At 55.6% G+C, this 25397-nt stretch overlaps 8 protein-coding genes across 8 annotated transcripts; 7 read left to right on the top strand and 1 right to left on the bottom strand.

Annotated features, from left to right (window-relative positions):
• Positions 1-399: 399 nt before the first annotated feature.
• Positions 400-8665, top strand: LY79DRAFT_672628 (beta-ketoacyl synthase domain-containing protein; the record flags this gene model as incomplete). The annotated part of the gene is made up of 7 exons (XM_060564079.1): positions 400-573; positions 654-798; positions 910-1178; positions 1311-2103; positions 2188-2661; positions 2726-7764; positions 7817-8665. 7 exons carry the CDS (start codon positions 400-402, stop codon positions 8663-8665), a joined length of 7743 nt encoding a protein of 2580 aa, XP_060410371.1.
• A 428-nt stretch (positions 8666-9093) lies between these two features.
• Positions 9094-9823, bottom strand: LY79DRAFT_523035 (uncharacterized protein; the record flags this gene model as incomplete). Its single annotated transcript, XM_060555494.1, has 3 exons — positions 9094-9279; positions 9334-9633; positions 9758-9823. The coding sequence occupies 3 exons, from the start codon at positions 9821-9823 to the stop codon at positions 9094-9096; spliced, it is 552 nt and encodes a 183-aa protein (XP_060410370.1).
• A 1681-nt stretch (positions 9824-11504) lies between these two features.
• On the top strand, positions 11505-14959 carry LY79DRAFT_564696 (glycosyltransferase family 28 domain-containing protein). Its single transcript, XM_060558680.1, has 3 exons — positions 11505-12819; positions 12913-14588; positions 14657-14959. Exons 1-3 carry the CDS (start codon positions 11945-11947, stop codon positions 14848-14850), a joined length of 2745 nt encoding a protein of 914 aa, XP_060410369.1. The 5' UTR covers positions 11505-11944; the 3' UTR covers positions 14851-14959.
• Positions 14960-16555: 1596 nt separating this feature from the next.
• On the top strand, positions 16556-17468 carry LY79DRAFT_522994 (uncharacterized protein; the record flags this gene model as incomplete). Its single annotated transcript, XM_060555490.1, has 4 exons — positions 16556-16661; positions 16758-16878; positions 16949-16991; positions 17055-17468. 4 exons carry the CDS (start codon positions 16556-16558, stop codon positions 17466-17468), a joined length of 684 nt encoding a protein of 227 aa, XP_060410368.1.
• Positions 17469-19094: 1626 nt separating this feature from the next.
• LY79DRAFT_523026 (family 11 glycosyl hydrolase) lies at positions 19095-20116 on the top strand (the record flags this gene model as incomplete). The annotated part of the gene is made up of 4 exons (XM_060555492.1): positions 19095-19345; positions 19401-19485; positions 19540-19947; positions 20006-20116. The coding sequence occupies 4 exons, from the start codon at positions 19095-19097 to the stop codon at positions 20114-20116; spliced, it is 855 nt and encodes a 284-aa protein (XP_060410367.1).
• Positions 20117-22037: 1921 nt separating this feature from the next.
• LY79DRAFT_706195 (uncharacterized protein) lies at positions 22038-22756 on the top strand (the record flags this gene model as incomplete). Its single annotated transcript, XM_060565019.1, has 1 exon — positions 22038-22756. One exon carries the CDS (start codon positions 22038-22040, stop codon positions 22596-22598), a length of 561 nt encoding a protein of 186 aa, XP_060410365.1. The 3' UTR covers positions 22599-22756.
• LY79DRAFT_523093 (uncharacterized protein) lies at positions 22599-22748 on the top strand (the record flags this gene model as incomplete). The annotated part of the gene is made up of 1 exon (XM_060555502.1): positions 22599-22748. A coding segment is annotated over one exon (150 nt), but the record flags the coding sequence as incomplete, so codon positions are not given.
• A 1086-nt stretch (positions 22757-23842) lies between the features above and the next one.
• Positions 23843-24575, top strand: LY79DRAFT_347394 (uncharacterized protein). Its single transcript, XM_060552623.1, has one exon. The coding sequence runs from the start codon at positions 23926-23928 to the stop codon at positions 24385-24387; it is 462 nt and encodes a 153-aa protein (XP_060410364.1). The 5' UTR covers positions 23843-23925; the 3' UTR covers positions 24388-24575.
• The last annotated feature ends 822 nt before the right edge of the window (positions 24576-25397 follow it).

Genomic DNA, 25397 nt, shown 5'->3' with positions numbered 1-25397 from the left:
CAATAGCCTCGATATCGCGCCCCACGCCGGGTCTGGTGATACAACACGGTTACTATGATTCGTTTTCCCCCACGTAACGCCTGGCTGAGGCCGTGACAGGGGAGGGGGGGCCACCACCGGGCCGTTAAGCGTATCAAACTCGACACCGAAGATCTTCATTGTATGTCCGCAGCTACTAGTAGATGAGGGCGATGGAAGGAGTGGTGGATTTCATCTCATAACGCAACGGCCCGCTAGAGCCCTGATCCGGGCATCGTGTCCCGTCCTAACGACCTTGCTCCATGTCTTAACCGCTCCCCCCCCGACACTTCGTCCCAATCTAAGTGCCGGCTCACCGTACTTTACCGCACGGACGAGAGCAGATCATTGTCAATACGCCGCCATTAGCTTACGAGAGGGATGGAAGAACCAATTGCCATTGTGGGCGTGAGCGCTAGACTGCCTGGCGATGGTGATACCCCTGAGCGCTTCTTCGAGTCTCTGCTCGCCGGGAGGTCAGCCCGGACAGAAGTGCCACGGGAGAGATACAACGCGGACGCCTTTTGGCACCCGGACGCTGACAGAAGCGGCGCGGTGCGTCCCATCCCCCCCCTCGCGAGCTCTGTAGAGAATTCGAGTCCGAGCCCCGAGTCCGAGACTGACCAGGGAGGCAGACACGGGTCCGACATGGCCATTTCCTCAAAGGCAGCATCTCGGCGTTCGATGCGCCCTTCTTCTCCATCACTCCGACGGAAGCACGGAGTATCGATCCACAACAGCGAGGAATGCTGGAGAGCGTGTACAAGGCACTCGAAAATGGTCAGGATTTATCTCCCCGGGAACCCTAGCCCAGACACACACTCGGCGAAAGAAAGAAACAAGATAAGAGAGCAAGGTGAAAAAGAGTTTGCTGCTGACTTGGCTGTTTAGCCGGGATTCCCCTCAACACAGTGGCCGGGTCGCAGACGGGCGTGTACGTCGGCTGCTTCACGGCGGATTACAACGACCACATAGCAAAAGACTTGGACATACCAAATAAGTACTCGGCGTTGGGCACAGTGGCAAGCATGCTGAGCAACAGGGTCTCGTGGTTCTTCGACTTCCGGGGCCCGAGTGTAACAGTCGATACAGCCTGCTCAAGCAGCTTGGTAGCAGTGCATGAAGCATGTATGAGCCTGAAGCTCCGGGAAATATCCATGGTGAGCCATAAGTTTAACTTTGCAAGGGGGGTTGAAAGAGAAGAAGGAAAAAGAAAAAAAAAAAAGAAAAACCCCCAGGAACCGGAAATCGGAGAACGAACGTGCGCTGACCCCCATCATGTTGCTGGCTAGGCCGTCGTAGGCGGATGTAACCTTATCCTGACACCCGAGATGACACTGAAGCTCGACGCCGCCGGCGTCCTTGGTCCGGATGGCAAGTCGTATAGCTTTGACCACCGGGCCAACGGATATGCCCGCGGTGAAGGGTTCGGGGCTGTGGTACTCAAGCGGGTGTCGGATGCGGTCCGCGACGGGGACGTCATCCGAGCCGTCATCCGAAACTCGTCGACGAACCAGGACGGCCGATCCCCCGGCATCACCCAACCGACAAAGGCCGGTCAGGTCGCGCTGATCAAACACGTCTACGACCGGGCCAACCTGGACCCCTCTCTTACCCGCTTCGCAGAGGCCCATGGGACGGGGACACCGGTGGGCGACCCCATCGAGGCGAGCGCACTGGCCGAGGTGTTTGCGCCCCATCGGTCCCGGGACGAGCCTCTGTTCATCGGCGCCCTCAAGAGCAACGTCGGCCACCTGGAGGGCGCGGCGGGCGTGGCCGCCGTCATCAAGGGCGTGTTGACGCTCGAGAGCGGCGTCATTCCCGGCAACATCTGGTTCGAGAAGAAGAACCCCAAGATCCAGGACTCGTGGAACCTAAAGTTCCCAACAGAGCCGACCGTCTGGCCCCAGCGAGGGCTGCGGCGCATGTCCATCAACTCGTTCGGCGTCGGTGGCAGCAACGCGCATGTCGTCATGGACGATGCGCTTCATTTCCTCAAGAACCACCGGCTCAACGGCAACCACCGGACCGAGGCGAATCCGCACATCCCTCGGCACCTGACCCCCGGGTCGACCAACGGCGATTGTGAGTTTCTTCCAAAATGAAATAAAATATAAAGCTTAACCATCGTGTCGGGACTCGACTAACGGAAACGGTTCTGTCCAACAGATCCCATCAACCGGCCCCGCCGCTCAGATAGCGGTGTAGAGATGAGTGGATACGAGTGTGAAGATCTCCCGAGGCTCTTCGTGCTTTCGGCCAATGACCCCGACGCTGCGTCGCGTCTCAAGAAACTGTACGAGGAGTACCTCTCCGCCAAGGTGGCAGAGCACTTGGGTGAACACGCTCAAGTACGCTTCTTGAGGGACCTCAGCTATACTCTGGCGTCGAGGCGAACACATCACGCCTGGCGATCGGTGAGCATTGCCGGCTCGCCGAGCCAACTCCAGAAGGCCCTCGACGATGGCGGCCTCGCACCGACAAAGGCGAAGCCGAACCCTCGTCTGGCTTTCGTGTTCACGGGGCAAGGAGCGCAGTGGGCCGCCATGGGCATGGACCTGCTGTCCTACCGCGCGTTCCAGGAGAGTATCTTTGCAGCCGACAGATACCTGAATGATCTGGGCTGCAGGTGGTCCTTGACCTGTAAGTCGCCGTTGTAAGGATGACCGTTGCCCGAGAGCATGGCTGACGTCCTTTTCCATTCAAGTCGAACTATCCAAGCCGAAAACCTCGTCTCGGATAGATGACCCAGAGTTCTGTCAACCCATATGTACGGCTCTGCAGGTCGCCCTGGTGGACCTCCTCACCACCTGGGGCATCTATCCCCATGCAATCACCGGCCACTCATCGGGCGAGGTCGCCGCGGCCTACGCCGCCGGGGCCATCTCCAGAGAGGCGGCGTGGAAGGTGGCTTACCACCGCGGAAGGCTCAGCGCCAAGCTTGCCCGTTCCGAGTCGCGTCCCAAGACCGGCATGGCTGCCGTCGGCCTGGACAAGGCCGGCACGGAGGCCGCCATCGGCCGCGTGAACCAGCTGTGCGGCGAGGGAACCCTCGAGATCGCCTGCATGAACAGCTCCGACAGCCACACCGTCAGCGGTGACGCCCGGAAGATTGAGCGCCTCGTCGAGATGCTCGGCAGCGACAAGGTCTTTGCCCGGAGGCTCAACGTCGACATCGCGTACCACTCCCAGTACATGAAGCCCATGGCCGACGAGTATCTCCGGGCGATGGGCGAGCTGGAGCAAGGCGTTCTGAAAAGCCCGCTCGAACCCCGGTTCTACTCGTCGACGGTTGGCGCTCCCATAGCGCTCTCCCAGCTTCGACAACCCGACTACTGGGTCAAGAACTTGGTGTCGCCTGTGAGATTCACAGAGTCTGTCGCCGAGATGCTGAAAGGATCGTCGCAACCCAAAGTCAACGGCCACGTCAACGAGGTCAACGGCGTCAACGGCGTCAACGGCGTCAACGGCGACGAGCCCGCGATGGACCCCATCACCGACTTCCTCGAGATTGGCCCTCATAGTGCTCTGAAGGGACCGCTGTCCAGCACAACCAAGCAAGTCCGAGGCACGTCCAAGGTCGACTACCACTCTGTCCTGCGTCGCCAAAAGCCGGCTGTGGAAACCACACTCGAGGTCGCCGGCTCCCTCTTCTGCCAGGGATACGGCGTCCGCCTTGCCCAAGTCAACGAGGCGGACGAGCCACACGGGCCCAGGCCTCTCATGCTGACGAACCTCCCGTCGTACCCGTTCGACCACTCGAAAGAGTACTGGGTCGAGAGCACATTGAGCGACCACCATCGCAAGAGGCACGCCGGCCGGCACGAGCTCCTCGGGGCCCCCATGCCGGGCTTCAACGAGAACAACGGGACGTGGCGTAATTACATCCGCCTGACGGAGAGCCCGTGGATCGAAGACCACAAAGTCTCGGGAGATGTGTTGTACCCCGCTGCTGGCATGCTCGTGATGGCCATAGAGGCGAGCCGGCAAGTCGCCGACAGGACCAAGACCCTGAAAGGATTCAGATTCCGGGACGTCTCCTTCAAACTTGCCCTACGCGTGCCTGACGATGCAAACGGCGTGGAGTCGCAGTTCTACCTCCGCCAACACCGGGAATCAAGCGTCTCGGCTCCCTCTGCATGGAAAGAGTTCGAGCTTTGGACGTTGCAGAACGGCGAGTGGAGAGAACATTGCCACGGGTTCGTGCAAACCGAGTACGAGCTCGACGATGATCTTGTTCTTCCCAGCCCCCAAGGAAACCAGATAAGCGATAGCCGCGGGTACACGACTGGGGTGTCTGTCGACAAGCTGTACCGCAACCTTTCACAATCGGGGCTACACTTCGGCCCGACCTTCCAGACCTTGAGCAACGTACGCCTCGGGCAGGATCTCAACATGGTTGCCACGGTTGATTCGCCCGGCGAGAAGATCAAGAAGGTGATGCCGTATCAGTACGTCCAGCCCCATCTGGTACACCCGGCCACTCTCGATGCCGTCGTCCATGCGAACGTCGTCCCGCTGGTCTCCAACGCCAAGCATTCTCATTCGACCAGGGTGCCGACTTATCTGACTGACGGATGGGTTTCGGCGCGTCCTGACCTTCTCCACGACTCATACAATGTGTCGGCAGAGTCCAAGCTTCGCGGCCGGAACGAGATGACGGCCGAAGTCACGGCCACACATCCCGAGCAAGGCCAAACAATGGTCCGCATGTCGGGCCTGCTCTTCAGGACCATTTCCCACGAGGCGTCCAAGGAGGCCAAGAACGCGTCGGCGCACCCCGCTTACAACATCGCATGGAAGCCAGACCCTAGCCTCCTCAGCAGAGAACAGGCTTCCAGGCTGTTCGACCTACCGATGGCGGCGGAAGACGACCCTTCTCGGTGGATGAAGGATTGCGAAGCGCTGTGTCTCGCGTACATCCGTCGCTACGTCCTCGGCACGTCCAAGGACACGATTGCTAACATGGCCTGGTACCACCAACGATACGCCTCCTGGTTCCAGCACGTCGTGCGCCAATCCTCGAACGAGGCGGCAGGCGAGGCCATCGCCGACCTCGAGGCCAGGGTCGAGGCCTCGGGCGCTTCGGAAGGGAAGCTGATCATCGCCGTCGGCAACGCCCTGGACGACATCCTCGCCGGGAAGCGCGACCCGTTGGACGTCATCTTCAAGGACAAGCTGGCCGAGGACGTCTACAAGAACGGCCTCGGCTCGAAGCGCTGCTACGCCCAGCTCTGCAGCTACCTGGACGCCCTCGCCCACAAGAACCCGGCCATGGAGGTCCTCGAGATCGGCGGCGGCACCGGCGGCGCCACCCGCCCCGTCATGGCGACGCTGACGCGGGACGGCCGCCGCTACAAGCGCTACGACTTCACCGACATCTCGCCATCCTTCTTCGAACAGGCCAAGGAGACCTTCGAGGACGAGCTGGCGCACATGAACTTCCGCGTGCTCAACGTCGAGAACGACCCCCTGGCGCAGGGCTTCGAGGCCGGCCGGTACGACGTCATCGTCGCGGCCAACGTCCTGCACGCCACGAAGAAGATAGACGAGACGCTGAGCAACGCCCGAAGGCTGCTCAAGCCCGGTGGTAGGCTCCTCCTCTTCGAGATCACCAACACCGACGTCCTGCTCGGGAGCTTCTGCTTCGGCGTGCTTCCCGGGTGGTGGCTGTCGGAGGACAAGGACCGCATCTGGGGTCCCTTGATGTCGCCCGTCTCGTGGAGTCACCACTTGACCGACGCGGCATTCAGCGGCATCGACGCCATCTTCCATGACTTCCCCTCGTCGCCGTACCAGATGAGCTCGATTATGGTGTCGACCGTTCCCCAGCCGGACAAGACAGCCGCGTCGTTGATGCCGAGTTACGTCTTAACGAGTGGTACGCCTGCGCAGGTCAAGGTGGCCAAAGAAATGTCGCAAATTATCGGCCAGTATGGACCCTGCGACGTCACCACGGCCGAGGCCATGGCCACCAAAAGCTTGGCAGGCTCGGCATGTGTCGTTTTATCCGAATTTGACAAGCCGTGTCTGGCCGACATGACGGAGGAGATGTTTGAGAGCTTCAAGCAAGTCCTTGTTCAGAGCAAGCTCATCCTCTGGGTCACCCGCGGAGGCACGGCTGCGGCGCCAGACCCGAATGCAGAGCTTGTTACGGGTCTTGCCAGGGTCGTTCGCGCAGAGAGGCCCGACGTCAAGTTCCTTACCGCGTCCTTCGCGGCGGCCGCAAGCGAAGATACCGTCGTGGAGAAGTGCGTCCAGATACTCCGAAACGCGCAAGGGGACGCAGAAAACTCGTTCAGAATCATTGACGGCATCGTCAACGTGCCTCGGCTTGTCCAAGCAAAGTATCTGACGGAGCACCTCCGAGCCCAGACGGGATCGTCGAGCGTGGTGAACAGGCCCCTAGGCGACGATACCTCCCGGCCTCTGGCTCTACAGGTGGGAGATGTTGGGCATCTCGATTCGCTCAGGTTCGAGGACGACGTCACATTCGACACGCCATTGGGCGACCACGACGTCCAAGTCAAGACCATGGCCTGCGGGCTCATGCCCAGGGATTTGTCCTCGGCGCTTGGGAAGACAGACGAATCGCCTCTGGGGTGTGAGGCTTCGGGCATCGTCACCAAGGCCGGGTCCTCGTCCAGGTTCCAAGCCGGCGATCGGGTCTTTGGTCTGACCACCTCGGGCGCCACCAAAACCCATGTGCGGTCCACGGACGGACTCCTTGCCAAACTGCCCGACGGTGTGAGCTGGGCTCATGGCGCAGTTCTCCCGGCGGACTACACCACCGCCTACGCGGTTCTCTGCCAGTTTGGATCCCTTCGAAAAGGCGGCGCCGTTCTGATTCAGGATGGCGCGTCCTCTCTTGGACAGGCCCTCATTCAGATTGCCAAGCTGCAAGATGCCAAAGTCTATGCGACTGTCAACAACCGGACGGAGCGCGATACGATCGCCGCGCTTTGTAGCATTCCACAGGAACATATCTTGAGCGGCCGCGACAGCTCACTCAGATGGTCGCTTCAGAGCATCACCGAGGGCCACGGACTCAACCTTGTCGTTACCACGGCCGACGCACCTGGACTCATCGACGACGTGGTCGGCTGCGTCGCACCCTTTGGGCGGATAGTCAGCATCGGCTCAGAAATCTCCGTCTCGAGCGCCCGCCTCCCCCGCGGCCGCAATATCCGCCTGGAATCCTTCGACTTGGCCTCCTGTATGGCCGATGATCTTTATCTTCCCTTTACCGAAAACCTGTTCCAGAGCATGGTCGATCTTGTCTCTGCCAACTGGAGCAGCATAAGCAGGCCGGCGCCCGCCGCCGTCTACTCGTTTTCCCAGGCTCAAGACGCGTTCCGCCGACTACAGTCAGAGGGACAGAACGCCAAGGTGGTCTTGGAGCCCCGTGACCAGGACGTGATACCGGTCTTGTCCAGCCGCAAGCCAGCGAGCTTCTTCGACCCCAAGGCATCGTATGTCGTCGCTGGTGGGCTCGGTGGTCTCGGAAGGTCGGTCGCGCGCTGGATGGCGTCTCGAGGCGCCAAGAACCTCGTCCTCCTTTCAAGACGTGGTGCTGTTGAGAAGCCCGCGATCGAACTCGTCAACGAGCTCAAGACTGTGTGCGACAACGTGGTCGCGCCGGCATGCGATGTGACAGACGAGCAAGCTCTGATCAACACCATGAACGAGGTTTCGAGAAGCCTGCCGCCCGTCAAGGGTTGCATTCAGGGATCCATGGTCCTACAGGTTTGTAAACGCTCACATCCTCTCAATGAGTTCGTAGCTCACACTTTGCTAGGACAACCTTGTCCAGAATATGTCACTCGACAGCTGGAAGGCAGCTACCCGTCCCAAGGTCGACGGGTCGCGGAACCTCTGCAACGTCCTCGGCGACAAGACGGACTTTTTCGTCTTCCTTTCTTCGTTCGTGAGCATCATCGGTAACCCCGAGCAGGCGAACTACGCCGCCGGCGGTGCGTTCCAAGACGCCTTGGCACGTAAAATGGTCGCGCAAGGCATCAACGCCGTTTCCGTTGACCTCCCCATCGTCGAGGGCGTGGGCTACGTGGCCGAGAAGCCGGAGCTTTGGGACTACCTCCGCTCGGCCGGGTGGACTCACATCTCGGAGGAGGAGTTGTACGCCGTCTTGGACTACCACTGCCGCCCTGCAGACAAGCCGGTGGAGGTGTCCAGGGCACAGGTCATCCCGCGCGTCTGGCTGCCACAAGAGACCGCCGTCGAGGGCTACCAGACGCTGTCGTGGGGCGAGGATCCCCTCTTCAGCCACCTCCAACAAACTGGAAACGACGACGAAGGGAAGGCCGACGAGACGAACAAGACACTCAACCACAAGGCACTCCTCCAAGGCGCCGCTTCCCGGGGGGAGGTGGAGGGCATCGTCCTGGACGCGCTGCTCCTCAAGATTGCGCGGATGCTCAGCATCGAAGTCTCGAACCTCGAGGTCTCGAGGCCCCTGCACGCGTACGGCATCGACTCGCTCACCGCGGTCGAGCTCCGATCCTGGCTCATGAAGGAGCTCGGCGCCGAGGTGACGGTCTTCGACATCACGAACAACTCCAGCATCTCTCAACTGGCGGCGATCGCCGCGACGAAGAGCAGTCTGGCACCTGATTTCAGCAGCAAGTAAATAATGACAGATTTGATGGATATTTGATTCCCCCCTTCTCCCGGCGTCTGGGTTGGAGCTTTTCATGATACAGTTGGCGTCCTCGTCAATGGGCAACACGAAGCATTGTTTTTTTTTTTTATGAGGCTAATGTAATGGACTGTGTTTGGAATTTCTCACACTCACGGAGGATTAGCAGGCGGTTCGGTTACTTTTGATTCAATGAACTTATGCACTTCACTACGGGGGCAGCGGTCTGGGTTGCAGGCAACGCCAAGCTATTTCTTGTTAGTTAAACTACATGATTATAACCAGGAAAGATATTTGACACTTACGTTAAGTGAGCCACCATCACCGTTGGTGAAGAATTGATTTGGGCCCTGGACAAGCATACAGTCATACCTATTATTTATAAAGTCAGATAAGTCGCTTCGCAGTACGTAGTATAATTAGTATAGCACGTACACTACTTTCTTGCTCCCTGCAGTAAGAGTGATGCTTGCTAATTGATCAAAGCCAGCTGGGTTTGCCAGGCGATAGCCTAAATCATAGCAGGCAGCGGCAGGAAATTTATTATAATCAGGGTTGAGATCCCACATCTCCTCTACTTGGGTTGAGGTAAACTTCTTGCGGCCCTATGCTTTTGTAAGGAATAGATCATAGTGTTGTAGCTTTCAGAGGGTTCTTACATCATCGAAGTCTTGAGCGTCTTGGATAGCACTCAATGCTAACGAAAAAGCCGCTATAGTTATCCCAATAGGAATAGCTGCTGCAATAAGAGCAAGGATTTCTGCTTGTCTCCTTTCTAGACCTGAAACTCCTTCTATAGGTATTTCTCTAGTTGCAAGATCTTCCTTAGGAGATGATAACTTCACTCTAACGCTGTCTCGCTTTACGGCGGGTTGGACACCGTCAACTAGTACCACGCTCTCAAAATGGGGGATGTTTGCGTTAGGGGGGATTTGTGTATCTTGAGGCTGGGTAGTCTTCTTGTTGTTAACAGAGTATTTTATTTAAAAAGGGGATATTTGCGTTAGGACATACTTTAGGTTTAGGTTCCTCTTGCTCAGCAAGAGATCTAATGATATTATAAGTAGCGTCTTGTGATAGTACAAGGGCGGCAAGAAGAGTAGCACTGCTTATATAGCAAATGCATAGACCTAGTGTAGAAACATGCATGCTGACAGGTAGAAAAGATATGAAAGTAAGAAAACTTGAAAGAGGGGTATTTATTGCGATGGAATAGTGAAGAAGTGTAGTTCATTATGCAAAGAGAGTGAACCAGGCAGAGAAGCTACTTTATGCATTCCGAAATGACGATAATTGAGGTCATGGCCTTCATAGCCAAGCGCGCTTGAGAAGGTCACGAAAGCAAACCCAGGTTCCCTTTCTTTTTGTGCCAAGAATATCCTTTGTCGATCGGCCATGGGGGCTTTTGCGACAAAAGTTATGGCAAAAGCACATGGATTCGTCGGAGTAATCCGATCACCTGTTCATCTGGACTAGGTATTGGAGCATTCTGGTCTGTACAAGGAGCGTTGGCTTACCGACAAATCAGCGTCACCCTAAGCGCTACAGCAGATGACTGGGAACAAGTAGTCAGTCAACATTGCAGGGTAGGCAGGAGTAGGGTTAGTTATTATCGACTATAAGGAGTACAGAGTCAGTCGCTCAGTTGACTGGCAGGGGACGGGTGAAGCAGGTCCGTGGTTACTATGTAGAGAGAGGTTTCAGGATCAACCATAAGTAACCAAAAAGTATCCATCCAAACAGGAGCAGAAGTTGGTGGTATTAGAGGGTCTGCGGCAGCAGCTGCAGGGGTTTCAGCCCTGCGAGCCAACGACGCAGTATATTATATTGAGTTGAGGTGGAAACGCCGAGATACAGTCGTCAAAGTAGAAGAAGAGTTATTATCTTCCACTTCTGCCAGCAGCAATCTTCTTCTGCCACGCGTTTCATGCTGACCTTCTTTGGACCACTTTCAGAGCAGCCCCCCCTAATGGCCCCGACCCCGGTTAAGGTTAGAAATTGGATTGGGGGGCGGGTTGGGGATCGGGTCAGTATATAGGCAATGCCAGCCTTTGTACGATTAATTGATTGATTGATTGATTCCTACTCGGTTTCAGCTGCCTTTGCCGGCAGCTATGCCTGGAAAGAAAGATTTGCCTAATAGCTGACACATTAATAATAAGTTGCGACACCCTACTTTGCCCTGTGGTTGAACCAAGGCTAGCTATTTCTATATTCCTTGCTACGCTACTTATTCTATGTTTTAATTCTCTCTATCAAAGAGTCTTTTTTCACTAACGTGGTTAATAAGCAAGTAGTATTGCCCCCGCCGCCGGGGACGCCCAAAACGCAGTGGTATGCGAGATCGATCAATCCAGAAATAACAGGGCATTTGCCAGCATCCGATGCCAGCCGTAAGCACGAAAATACAGAGCACGCACTTCGTCCGGTTGCAGGCTATGATCCCGCGGCCAGCGAACAGGGTTTGCCGCGGTACTCGGTTCCAAGAACCGGGTAATCCGGACTCGCTGCCTTGGTCGAGGTATGATGTGTTTTCCGCTTCTGCCGGCTTTTCATCACGGGTTTGGCACACAAACAATCCGGATGATCACGGCAATTCCAAGAAGCACTTCACCCAAGCACCAGCGGTGTATCTTGGAACCCGTGCGATAGATCACAAGCACTTTAAGAATGTTGCCTGCAGGCGAGAAGGACTCCCGGGGGTATCTGTTGGCCGGTGAACCGGGAGTTCGGGGCTGCCGATGTCTCCTACCCATCCGATAGGGCCCTCCTATCTACAACGGCAAAACCAGTGGATTAGGCCCAGGAAACAGAATTAATACGTCGTAGAGGGGTGGAAAGCGAGGAACAGGGCTGCGAGTCAAGACCAGGGGGGCCCGTACAGCACATGTTAGTTGTCTGAGACTAACCGCAAACAGCGTAAACCCTTAAGTCATCTTTGGTAAATCAGCATGGATATCTCAATTGATCCACAGGGCTAAGGACGACGCTAAGGTGAAAACCTAGCGCCTGCGCGGATGACGGTTTGGGCATCTCAGCAACGAACGGATGAAAGCGGCAGCGTCGGGAGTGAGAGGAACGGCCACTCGGCGGCTGGATGACACACGTGATCGTTAAAGAGTCCGCCGGGATGAGTTGGCAGCTTGACCGCTAGATTTATAACTCCTCATCTCATCGTGATAATAGATTTATCACACAACGGTTCATTCAAGCATCCCCTCATCGACAGCCCAAAGGCCAGACAGGCTCTGGGCCTGTCAGATCCCCGTCATGTCACTCAGCCGCGTCACCTCTAAGGGATTGGGACATATCCAGCTGGGCAGCAGTGACCGATCCGATACAACGACCACCGGCAATGTCGGCAACGATGGCCGTGTCAAGGTCCGGTTCCACGAGAATCCCCAGACTTTGGCGGCTTGGTTCCAAAACGCCCAGGGCGCCTTCACGCCTCCATCTTTCGACAACAGCTGCGGAGAACACGATGGAAACAGGGTACGCAGACACAGCAGTGTTGTTTTTGAGAATCTGAGGCAGCACCCGCCGGCGGCGAGCCCGCGCCTGAACATCGCCATCCACATCGTCGGGTCGCGCGGGGACATCCAGCCCTTCATCCCCATCGCCCAGCTGCTCATGGAGCCGCCCTACGGCCACAGGGTCCGGATATGCACGCACCCCGTCTTCAAGGAGTTTGTCGAGTCCAACGGCGTCGAGTTCTTCAGCATCGGCGGCGACCCGGAGGCGCTCATGGCGTACATGGTCAAGAACCCCGGCCTGCTGCCCAGCCGCGAGAGCGTCAAGGCCGGAGACATCGGGCAGCGCAGGAAAGAGATGGCCGAGATCATCAACGGCGCGTGGCGGAGCTGCATCGAGGCCGGGGACGGCATGGGCGAGCGCACGACGGCCGCCACCGTCAAGGACGCCAGCGATCTCTTCGTCGCCGATGCGATCATCGCCAACCCGCCCTCAATGGCGCACATCCACTGCGCCGAGAAGCTCGGCGTGCCGCTGCACATGGTCTTCACGATGCCGTGGTGCCCTACCCAGGCTTTCCACCATCCCTTGGCGTCCATGAGCTACGGCGACGCGGATAAGAGCGTCGCCAATTACCTCTCCTTCATCATGATGGAGCTCTTGACTTGGCAAGGGTCAGTTACAATGCTGTCCACAGCCTCCCCCCCCCCCCCCCCCCTCCCTCCCCCTCTCCAGTACATCATTAATATGTGAACTCTGATTCCCAGACTCGGCGACGTGATCAACAAATTCCGCTCACAGACCCTGGGCCTGGATCACATCAGCCCTATGTGGGGATGCCAGCTCCTCCCCAGGTTACGCGTGCCGTACACGTTCCTCTGGTCCGAGTCTCTCATCCCAAAGCCGAAAGACTGGGACTCTCATATCAACATTACCGGCTTTTCCTTTCTACCCTTGGCTGACAAGTACACTCCGCCGGCAGACCTGACGGCCTTCTTGGAGAGCGGGCCGCCGCCGGTCTACATCGGCTTCGGCTCCATCGTCGTCGACGATCCGAAAGCCCTCACGCAGCTCATCTTCAAGGCCGTCGAGATCGCGGGTGTCCGCGCCATCGTGTCGAAGGGGTGGGGCGGCGTCGGGGCCGGCGACAACGTCCCGGCCGACGTCTACCTCATCGGCAACTGCCCGCACGACTGGCTCTTCAAGCGCGTCTCGGCCGTCGTCCACCACGGCGGCGCCGGGACGTCCGCCGCCGGCATCGCCGCCGGCCGTCCCACGGTAGTCGTTCCTTTCTTCGGCGATCAGCCGTTCTGGGGCCAGATGATCGCCCGAGCGGGCGCCGGCCCGGCGCCGGTGCCGTTCAAAGAGATGACGGCGGAGACCCTGGCGTCGAGCATCGCCTTTGCGCTGAAACCCGAGGTCCAGGTGGCGGTGCAGCAAATGGCGCAGCAAATCGCCGAAGAGGACGGTGCGGGCGACACGGCGAGAGATATCCAGGAGAGGCTTGCGATTGATACCATGAGGTGCGACATCTGCCCCGAACGACTGGCGGTCTGGAGGCATAGGAAGACAGGCGCCCACCTGAGTAGTTTTGCCGTTACCTGTCTGATCGACCAGGGGTACATGAAGCCTCACGAGTTTAAGCTCCTCAAGCACAAACACTGGTATGTCGACGAGGGTGCAGAGCACCCCGTCATCGGCCTGGTCGCAGCCGTCGCAGGCTTCTTCACTGCCGTAGGGACAGCGACCTCGGACTACTCTCAGCGCCTGCGTAACCCTCAACCAGTCGTGCGGATGCGCGAAACCGACATCGACTTCGAGGACCACCCGGGACAAGGAAAGCCCGCCGAAGAGGAAATCAACACAACCCGCGAGGCATCGGTGGAGCCCAGCGGTGATGGGGAATCGAATCCGGCGGATGGACATCTGAAGCAGATTGCAGGGAGCGACACGATGACGCCGAGGCAGTTGAAGAGCGTTGCCATGAAGATGGCTACCAAGTCCCTTCGATGCGCCAACCCCGCCGCCGAGCTCGCGCTGGAGGACTTGACGAAGCGAGGGAGGCGGAAGGAGTCGTTCGTATCCATTGGCAAGCGCCAGCGAAGCCGGCCGATGGAGGTTACGCGCGCGACCGGCCGCTACGGCATCGAGGTGGCCAAGGCCGGGCTCAAGGCACCGGTGGCCGTGTTCTACAACGTGGCCAACGGCTTCCACAACTTCCCGTCGTACGGCTTTGCGGGTCACGACGTGAGGCGGCGGGACGAAATCACCGGGTTGGGGAGCGGCCTTCGAACGGCCGGCAAGGAGTTCGCCTTGGGGGGCTGGGATGCATTCAGCGGTGTCGTCGTGAAGCCGTACAAGGGAGCAAAGAATGAGGGTATCAAGGGTTTCGGTAAGGGCACTTGGCAAGCCTTTCGCGGTTTCACATTTAATATCTTTGCCGGTAAGTTTTGTCCATGATGCTGCTATTCTATTCCCCTGTCAACACGTCACTAACAAGGCTCCGCGTAGGGCTTTTTGGCTTACCTGGTTACACGCTGAAAGGGCTCGAAAAGGAACTTTCCAAACATAGACTAACCGAACTCAAGGCTGAGGTTATGCTGATCCACCTGAGGCGTGGCATGGTCGACTTTAGGAAGTCGACCGAGGCGGAGCGCGAGGAAGCGGTTGTACGATGGAAGCAGTTTTTGTCGGCCAGGCCATGAGGTCGACGCCTTGTATACCCCCACACGTTTCATATGTAGAAAACACTTTAGTTCTGCTTGCGAGCAGGCCCTAAGGATAATGTGTAATTCAACTAAGCTACACGCGGTCCGAAGTTGCCCTGCTACTCCTATGATGGTTTCCATGCTATTCCCATTCGTCCAACGGTAAGATTGGCCACCCCCAAGTGTGTGTGTTGTACTAGGAACCGGCTGGATGGAACGCTTCGCCCTGTCGACCGTATCAATGATCCGTTCTAATCGAATGTTTTTTGCGAGACAAAGGCCTTGGATGTGCACGCTAGTAGAAAAGACCGAGGACCTTCACGTTCCTGAGACTCGCCCATCCAATGGTCTGGCTGGATCAAAGCTATCAACCGTCCTCGCACCATCTCTCTCACGCCACCCCAAGTCGCCCTCAAGTTTCCCACTCTTCCCTGCACACTCCATATCTGCCGAGCGAGGTGCCACCAAGTATGGCGTCTCAGAGGTACGACACCTAGCCCCCAGCTGCGGCCGCACTGGCTAAGAATGCATTGCCGCATGCGGCTCGATTCGCCACACGCCTTGACCGGCTACACGGAATCTTCATCTCGCAAAGTGCCATCTTTGGCTTCCAGACGAGCAGTCATTGGCCGCGGCCACATCTCCGTCGTTGGGCGCTGCATTCCTCCAAGATTGCGCTTGGCACAAGATCGACTTTGGGTTAAGCCCCCCACCAAAGACAACGAGGCTCCTTGGCACTATCTTGGCCCGCCCGCCGGCAGGTATTTTTTACCCATTGCGTTCGCCTAGAGGCTTTTCTGGACCTGGGAGCCATTGATACTTAAGCCTTGCCGAGCTGTCCATCGTTACACAGGCGCTTCTCTTGGAAATCTTTGCGTTTTCACGCTTTTTCAACCTCGGCCTCCCGTTGTTCCTTGGGATTGGCCTTCTTTGGAATCCTACGGCCAAGACCGAGCGAGGAATCCCATCGAAGCCACCTCGAGCAACGTCACTTCCTCTAGTCACGGCGAGAGCCGCGGCCACCTCGATGATGCAATCACCACTTCGTCGTCACCATGTCTATATCAACACATGCTGAAAGGGAATGCTGGGTGTGGTTTTCTTTGGCCATCACCATAGTGCTCATCAGATAGTTCGTCCAATGGACCACCATCCCTCGCCGGGCTTTCATCACTAACCGGCTCATAAGTGTATCACAGTACATCGTTCGAAAGCGAAACTTTCTGAGAAAGATTCCCGGAGACGATATATTGATGGCTGTTATTGTTGTCAGTCGAACTACTCCTTCGTCCCCAATGTGCCCTCTTGGTGCCTCTATCGAGATCATTCGGGCTTACCTCAGACATGACTTTCCCTGAATCAGTCCTAATTCCAAGTTTATAGGTCATATATACTATTTCGGTGGTGTCTTTGTACCTATACATTGTAGATTCGGCGACTATTGATTTCGACCACATCACACCTGAAGATGAGACTCGTGCCGGCCGACGACTCGGTATACTAAATATCCTTGGCGAAACGGCTATGCAGACCACTTTGTGGGGCAATAAAGTCTGTATTTTGCTGCTTTATAATCGCTTAACGTAGGTACCACCTTTGTCTACCCTGCGCGTTGATCTTCCTGCGCTGAATCAAAGGGACGTTGCTAACATCAATCTCATGTGCCAATAGCCTCTTGGGTCATGATCACAAAGTTTTAGTGATGCTTTCAATGTTTATCGGCCTATCGTACATTGCAGTCATTGTCACTCTGTACGGTGGATGGTGTCGGCCATTCTCGGACTATCTAGTTCTTCAACCACAGAACCGTAAGTATCTGTCTGGAAACACGGAGATGAAGCCAAACAGGAATACTATGGTAGTCGAAGGGCACAAGTAAAAAGAGACTGACATGAGGACTACAGTGGAGTGCTTGACATGGCTTAACTACAATATACTTCAGCTTTCTATGAACCTCTCGACAGATTTAGTCCTGCTACTCATTCCAGTCATACTCATCAGCAGGATGAAAATGAAGATTGGAAAGTAGGTGTCTTGTCTGCCAGCATACATGTACTAATCAGGAGCTTTGATGCTGACGCGTATGGTTTCACAGAAAATTGCTCCTCATCGCTCTGTTTAGCATGGGCATATTCGTCGTAGGTGATCCCTATACGGCTTCAACCGTTGACAATTATGTTTGCAAAGGCTGAATTCAACAGATGCTCTCGTCAATCCTGCTCAAAGTGGCTGTTTTCTCAAACTCGTTCGACCCTGTGTGGCTTATCTGGTGCATCCGCGAGGTCAGCACAGCAATGCTGGTAGGCAATCTCGTCTTGTGCATGCCTATCTTCAAGATATGGTGGAAGTTTTTCTCTAGCCGCATCGGCAGTTTGAGGAAAGGTTTCACGGCGTCAGGAAACAGCGACATGAAGGGGATCACGCAGGATCCACAAAGCGCCGGGTGTAAGACGACGACGACGACGATGTCCGAATCCGGGTACTCTAGATGGGACTCTATCGCAGTGTTGCCCCAGAGTCCTACGGATTATGGCCCCATGTTTGACGCGGACCTCGAAGAGCATGGTGGTGCCGGAACTGCGGACAGAAGGTTATCATTACGCCTAGGTGTATGAAAGCATCCTGGGCAGAGTTTATGATGCAATGGGTGGCACTTAGTAATGTTGGGTACGTGAAATTGAACGTATCCGCTTGTCCCTGTAACAGTGGTTATTGGATAGTAACCCATGAATTGGCATCTGTTTACGAGTCCAGAAATCTGTCCTTGTTAGGTGAGCTTGAGGTGAACTGGAGAACATATAGTCGCCGTTGCCGGCAAGTCAGACGCTTGAAATGTAAGGCATTTATGAACGTATCATATCCTCATCAGAAAATGAATAGATTGTTGTTTGGTGGCTGACGTGAGCTTCCATATAAAAGGTCATATTTGCCCGGTTACGTGCTGCGACTCTATTATCGACCAACCAAAAGGAGGTGAATGTTCATCGAGTCTCCCAAAGCTTCCGATGTCCAAGTATCAGTTGGATGAAAACTCTCCGTCGACGATAGTTATCGAAATCAGGCCTTCGCAAAAATGAAGCAAATCTCGTGGCGTACCCAGATACCATTTCGAACAACGTTACGCACCCCCCTTATTTATACACCAATCGGGCAATATGGTCTAGCATTTAATCTTGTTCCCAGCTTACTCCACCTGACAGAAAAGTTCCGAGGAATCGTTCAAGCACGTATTAAATTCCCCAATCAAAGCCGGCGCACCCCCTGCAAGATCGATGCAGAGACGTAAAGTAGGTATCCCCTTGGCCAAGGCCCAGACCGCCCACCGCTCACATCTCAGCAGGCTGCAGCTCTACGACCTCGCTTAGAACGCAATCTCATCATCGTTGTGTGAACTGGGGGGTCGTGTGGTCTCGACCGGGTATATAGGACAATACTCGTGGCACGAGAGGCTCCCGCCGGTAAATGTCTCGGACGCATCCTGTCCAGCTTTTGCCGTCGGCTAAATCGCAAACCCCATATTAGCTGGGACGCCGAAGTGTGGAGAAGCCGGTATTTGTATGCGGGCTCCATGTTCCGTTACTCTTTTGAGACGGTCCAAAGGCACCTAATCTGGAACGTCCAAGGTACAAACGCACTATCAATCAAAGTGCCCGAATTTGCGCTGAGCAGCTATGGACACGACGATGCTGATACCAGCAGAGTTGGGAGCTTGTGGTCTCTTGCGAGTCTAGTCAAGCTTTTATATGGCAGGCCCAAACGGGGAATCAAGCGGGTCGGCTTGTAGTTCTCGTGAACAATGAAGGGAACAGTAATACTCGTCACCAAATTCGTGGCGTTGTGGCGGATATTAGGCCATTATCGTTGAAGGCTGTACAAACTGTTTGGGTGCCGGGTGATTTGAGAATGTTTGCTGAGGTTCCAATGTTACCCAAAGTCTCTCTTATTGATTGCAGTCCCCCCGCAATGTGACACCCGAAGTCCCTCATCAAGCAGGAAAAGAGCATTGTTCGGTCACGCAAGCAATCGAGTCCGTCCTACTGGTTGCTTCCAACACACCCTCAAACAGCCACAATATAAGAGCCCGAAGAGGGAAATCTTCATTAGGCTGTGCTTGCTTGACGACCAATCCGAGATGCCACGCCAAGAAAGACATGAGGCCGTTATAAGGGGCCGGCGTTGGACTGTTGTGCTTCCGATCTTGGCTCGTTCGAATTCATCCGATTCCCAGTGACTCCATCGCCATGGTTTCGTTCACCTCTCTCTTCGTCGCCCTTACGGCCTTCGCCGGGGCCCTCGCCGCCCCGGGCGAGTTGATGAAACGCCAGTCGACTCCTTCGTCTACCGGCACGCACAACGGGTTCTACTACTCGTGGTGGACGGACGGAGGTTCCCCAGTCACCTACACCAATGGTCCTGGTGGTCAGTACAGTGTTGTCTGGCAGAGCGGCGGTAACTTCGTGGGAGGCAAAGGCTGGAACCCTGGTACCGCAAGGTACGTTTGTTGTGTTGGAAGTTCTTGATGTTGCATTCAAGTAACCTTGCTGCAGGACCATCACGTACTCCGGCACCTACCAGCCGAACGGCAACAGCTACCTCGCTATCTACGGCTGGACTAGAAACCCACTGATCGAGGTAAGTGACCGCAGCACTCTGATGAAGATTTCCCCGGCTCTGACGACTGTCTAGTACTACATCGTCGAGAACTTCGGAACCTACAACCCGTCCAGCGGAGCAACCAAGAAGGGCTCCGTCGTCAGTGATGGTAGCACCTACGACATCTTCGTCAGCACTCGTACCAACGCTCCGTCCATCGACGGCACCCGGACCTTTCAGCAGTATTGGTCTGTTCGCCAGAGCAAGCGTGTGGGAGGTTCCGTCAACACGGCCACGCACTTCAACGCCTGGGCGCAGGTCGGCCTGAACCTGGGCACGCACGACTACCAGATCGTCGCCACCGAAGGTTACTTCAGCAGTGGCTCTGCCACCATCACCGTCGGTTCCTCTGGAAGCAGCCCACCTCCCAGCACCCCGCCGAGCACTCCTCCCAGCACCCCGCCCACGAGCCCTCCGCCCAGCGGCGGCGGTGGCGGCAGCGTAAGTCATTCCTGTCCAGAAAGGGTTGTATCCCCCCTGCTAACCGTTCATTCCACAGTGTTCCGCTCAATGGGGCCAGTGTGGCGGTTCCGGGTGGACCGGACCTACTTGCTGCGCGTCTGGCTCGACCTGCTCTGCTCAAAACCAATGGTACTCTCAGTGCATTTAGAGCGCCAAACAAACACCATTTATTTCTGCCAAATCGGTGGCCGGGAACACAAACGACACTGAGCATTTAGAGTAACAGAGTCGAACCAATGCCATCGATTGTGGCGATGAGTGGTCCGCGATACACCCAGGATTTCTTCTCGGAAACATTTGGAACTTCTGCACATTCACTTTTACATATTCGAAACTTGAAACTATCCTTTTTACTGCAATGCCCTCTATTGATATCAGCTCAAGGCCCCGTACGCCGCCTGTCCGGAAACCCTACAATCATATAAGGAATTTGATATGTGTGACCCAAAGTAATCCATGTGCCAAGTCAAGTCTCAATATCCACCTATGAGGCTTCTTTGACCAAGTCAACCTTTTGCTCCTATGGTCTGATGCAAGTCTCTGCAGTGATAAGGCTTTCAGTTGTCACTTTCCAATCATGCCTCCGAATTCTCTTTGACTGTGCTGCTTCCTATCTTGACTAAAGTCAATGAGCCAACTTGACGCTGATCGTGTTTGCACTTGGAACCTGAGTCAATAGGATGTAGAGGCAGATGTCTGGTTCGAAGGTTCGTGTTGTGATGACCTCCTGCTGAGACTACACTGAGATGATCCGCGCAAGGCCTGGTTGTTGAATGGTCATAACGGACCGTCACAGTCTTGTGCTCGACTTTCCCGTAGGGTTAGCCTTATTAGGAAGAAATTACTAAGTGACTGTAAATGGGTCTTGACCTTCGTGGGGTAAGTAAATCAATCACTAAAAGTTGATATCTATGAGCCTTGGTGAAAAAGTTTCGCTCTCAATCCGTTGACATTTTAATCCCATTCGAATTAGACCTCTAAATAGCCTGCACCAACTCTATCAGTAGAAAAAGCAGGCTCATAATCCTTCAAAACAAACAGTATTAAGACCCCAGGTTGGCAATACAGCAGCTTTTTCCTGCAAGGAAAATGACAGCCGTTGCATTCCATGGCAACTAAACATGGCCTGTGAAGCACAGGTTTCATATCGTTGAAGGACTGGTGACACTATATGTCAGATCGATTCCAGCTGCGAAGATGATGATCATTCTAGCCACGCGCGGCCTATTGATGCGAGGTTAATCTTTGATAGTAGCACTGGGTTCCTGGCGCGTTCGTTGTCTAACGAAGGGGAATAAGACGGACGGTATTTTACCCGGTTGTATCCACACTTTGATGAAGGAGGCAAGCTCGTTATATCAAGCTGTGCCAACAAGAAACCGGACACATGCAGGTAACGGTGAAACGTGAGCAATCCGCGTCATGCTGTGATAGTCCTCCGACACGTCTTTTCATCGGTTCAAATTCACCCAATAGTTCCATGCCAGGCCGGTCGAGCAAGCTGGGCCGATCATTAACTGATTGGTCTTAAGATGTTAACAACTCTTCACTCTAATGGTGTGTTTTAGTTTCATCGCGGGCCCCCAGCGCCTCTCATGTCAAACCACCAACCATGGACGAAAAGGCCTTATCCAACACGACCGCGTATTTTTGCAAGGGGTCTTCGACGAGGAAGAAGAGATGGACGACGGCCGTCTTAGCTCTCGGTGGCATCCTTCTTCTAGGCAGAGACGCTTTGCTACGCGGTCTAGTTCCAAGGCTAGTAGCACCCTCGCACCAGAGCCAGCTCGCAGCGATCGCCGCTCAGAACAACAACAGCGCTCCGAACTTTGATTGGGATGCGCTTCCCCCATCGAGAGAGCCAGTTTATGTACCATGCCTTGAAAAGTTTCAATGCGCGAGGCTGCTTCTTCCCATGGATTGGACAGCCCCCGAGGAACACTGGCTTGACCACGAGGTCGCAATCGCCATAATCAGACAGCCTGCCGACATCTTGATACTTGACCCTCATTACGGCGGTGAAGTCTACCTCAATCCGGGTATGCCCTATCCACGTATTTGCGGAAAACATGTATGTGCTCACGTTGGTGAAGGTGGACCAGGCGATCCACGACCTCCTCGACGACCTCGAGACCAATCCCGTCGTGGTTTCGGAGGAAGGGATGCTTATGATCAAGCTTGCCGAGACGCTGGCAGCGCTGGTCAACGGCACGATCACGCCGGCGGTCGTCGGCATGCTCCCTTCTCGCAACCTGCCAACCTCGGTCGACGAGTGCCGTACGTCAGACTGCGTCATAGAGTACATGGGCGAAGAGTCTTGGAGCGAGTTCAGCTTCGGGGTCTACTGCACCGACAGCCCCGACTCCAGAAACATCACCGAGGCCGAGATGGTCGATCGGGTCGAGGGCCTCAAGAGGCAGAGCCTGCTGTTTGGCGTAACGTTTGCCTTGTCGTCCAGGCTGGTTTGTGCCGGCTACCCGATCCGGCCGAAATGGCGCTTCGACGGCCCGTTCGGGGACAAGACGAAGACGCCGGTGCTCTTCATCGGGAACTCGCTGGACCCCGTCGCGCCTCTCGAAGGCACGAAGCTGAACGTCCCCAAGTTCGAGGGTGCCAGACTGCTGCAGTAGGACTCTGTCGGCCATTGCTCCATAAGCACGCCTAGCCAGTGTACCGTCGGCCTTATCCGGCAATATCTCGTGTCTGGAGAGCTGCCGGAAGCCGGTACAGTTTGCCCAGTTGATATTTTGCCATTTTATTTCGAGGAACGAAACCTGTAGAGAATTCGGCACCCACTGTTGATGTTTGGAGTGTTCGCTGCTGTAGTTGGATTACTGGCATTCTCTTCGGTGTTTGTAGCCTTCCGGATGCCTTGATTTCCTAGCTGGGACTCCTAAATCAAATGATTCAAAGCACACGGATACTGGACCATAAGTGATCCATTTTCCAGAGTCGTCCTTTGGATCTTGACGCCCTTGCTCCTCATTGCTCATCTATCGAAACTTGCAGCACGTGGAAAGACGCATCGAGTAGCCGAGATCGATGCTCTTTAAGACGCGGTTAAGAGCACCGCACTTCACTTTGATGAGTCCCAATTCTCTGGCGGTCGTAATTCACTTGAACGCCACTCCAATGACGATGGCAGGGTGTATAACGCGTTGCTAGCATGCAACACGACAGAGCAAGAGCACATATTGGCCAAATATGCTGTAATAGTAGCATAGCAAGTCACACACAAGACCTCTAAAGGCACCGGCCATTCTTATGCCGATGACCCGAGGAACTAGTCAGGACATGTGTAATTATAGCCTTTTACAGCCCGATGGACGAAGATGGCTGTGAGACAGCTCTGTCGATAGACAAGCCCGTAAGCAAGTCATAATGACATCTTTTGAGCATGAGACGCGTGGCTACGAGTTCTTTCTAACGTGAGAGTCTCGTATCTCCGTAGTTGAGAGGTCCAGAGGAAGCGAACACGACTCGAAACGGGCGCTGACGTGTAAACAAAGCTCACATGCCTCTCTGTCGTGGCACGACCCGCAGCCGCAGTGCCCTCTCGTCCATCTGCCCACAGACGACGCATCACATCAAGATAACAACATGTCGAGTAAAGCGCCCTCGAGCCGTTCCCACGCGATGCGGCCGAGACCAGCACGTGGCGTGCGGAAGGCCGCATGCACCCATTTCCTCATGCAAGAAAGCGAACATGCGGTGTAACTGGAATGAGCCCCATTCGCCCCATACGGCGGCGGCACTAGATCGCCTCATCTTCCAAATGTCGAACTACTAGCGCAGGTCAGCGAGGTTGCCGACCTGAAGCGTCCGTTCCAAATGCCCAACCTGCATCAGACAGGGCCGGGGGCTGCGGCCTCATTTCAGCCTTGACGATGCAGTGACGGGGCCCAGCGCGACGGTGCTCTGACAGGGGGATCATGCAGGTTTTTTTTCTTGTTTCCAATGAGAAGAACGAATAACAATGAGAAAGAGAAGAAAAGACACGCATGGTCCCGCGCCCACGCGCGTGGGATGCGACACAGCCCAGCGCGGTTTGGTATTCCTTCTACCGTCCGTCTAGAAACTTCTGCACGACGTCAAGGGACGCGAGAAAGGGGGGGATGGTTCGGTCAATGCTCTCTATCTCTCTCTCTCTCTCTCTCTCTCTCCCTGCTCTCTCTTTTCGAGGAACTCACGCTCCGATGGTGCCTCGGAACGGCCGTGGAACAAGTTTGGAAATCCCTCTGGATGGGACCTGCGAGAGAAGGGCCATTCAGAAGCAGATCCGGGAGGTCAAGCGTAGTACTGACTGCGTCATCGGTCGGCCGAGCGCGGCGGGGCCTCCTGAAGCCGTTGATATGCTGTGAATGCGACCAACGTCGCAAGCCGGCGGGCCGCTTGCATTCGCGGATCTACGTGACGTGAGGACTGATCTTTGCAAGGCGGCAAAGATCACGATGGCCTTCAGGGCGCTGACTCGCAGAGGTCCGGTCTAGTTAGCGGCTGACAGAAACGATTAGGCGCGGGGGGCCGGGAGAACGGCAGCGGGACATGCAGCAGTGTCCCCGCCGAGTGAGGAGGGGATGGGCCGCTTTAGTCGGGGAGGCTTCGTCCGTTGCAAGCGTTCGCTGGAGCTGTTCAATATGGGCTGTCGACCACGAGTCGGCGGCGCTGGTCTCGTGAGGCACTTTGGCAGAATCCCCGGAAGCTTGAGCAGCAAGACAGTCCGAGGGCGGCCCTTGGGTGGAGCGGCTGGGGTCCGCGAGAAAACCCACCGACGGTTTGACCGACGTGTCCTCGGTCAGGCCGCCAGCAGGTGGCCTTGGGCGATGATGCCTGGTTTCCCATAGACTTGGTTGGGAAAAGGGGGGGATTGTTGCACCTGGGTGATACTTGTAGGAGGGAGAGTCATGCTGCTCTCTCCTGTGTCATAGAGATACCTATCCCCGGTTCGGGTTGAGCGGGAAAGCGGAGGGAGGAAGGGATGCCGTGTCGAGATGGAGGCTGGCGGCTGTTTATTCCACGTGGCGTTGCCCGGGCTAGACGAGACAGAATCTGGGGCTCTGATGGCTCATCGTCGATGAGCGATATAGCAATGCAGTCATTCAGCGGTTACCGTTTCTATAAATGTATGACTCGGCCATTATTTGACACACCCAAAGGATAGGGCCGAAACGTATGTTCTGTAGTAATTAACCCTCGCTGGGTTAGTCTCGTCTCTCAACCTCGGCTGGAGCATGAGAAGGGGACGGACACTGAGTTGTGGGCAACAACCCGGCGGGAGGTAAGGGTCTCAACTAGATGACCGGGTTCAGGGATGCCATGACGAGCAGCACTAGCGGCAGCTCACGCACGATGTACTACCTCATGCACAGTGCCATATACACGCGTTCGTAGACTAGCGCCATGATATGGGGAAGATATACTATGTAGGT

This window comes from Colletotrichum navitas (genome assembly GCF_030913465.1).
Source record: "Colletotrichum navitas strain CBS 125086 chromosome Unknown LY79scaffold_69, whole genome shotgun sequence".
Taxonomy (NCBI): domain Eukaryota; kingdom Fungi; phylum Ascomycota; class Sordariomycetes; order Glomerellales; family Glomerellaceae; genus Colletotrichum; species Colletotrichum navitas.
The sequence above is the reverse complement of the archived record's forward strand: the minus strand, read 5'-3'. Positions and strand labels throughout refer to the sequence as shown.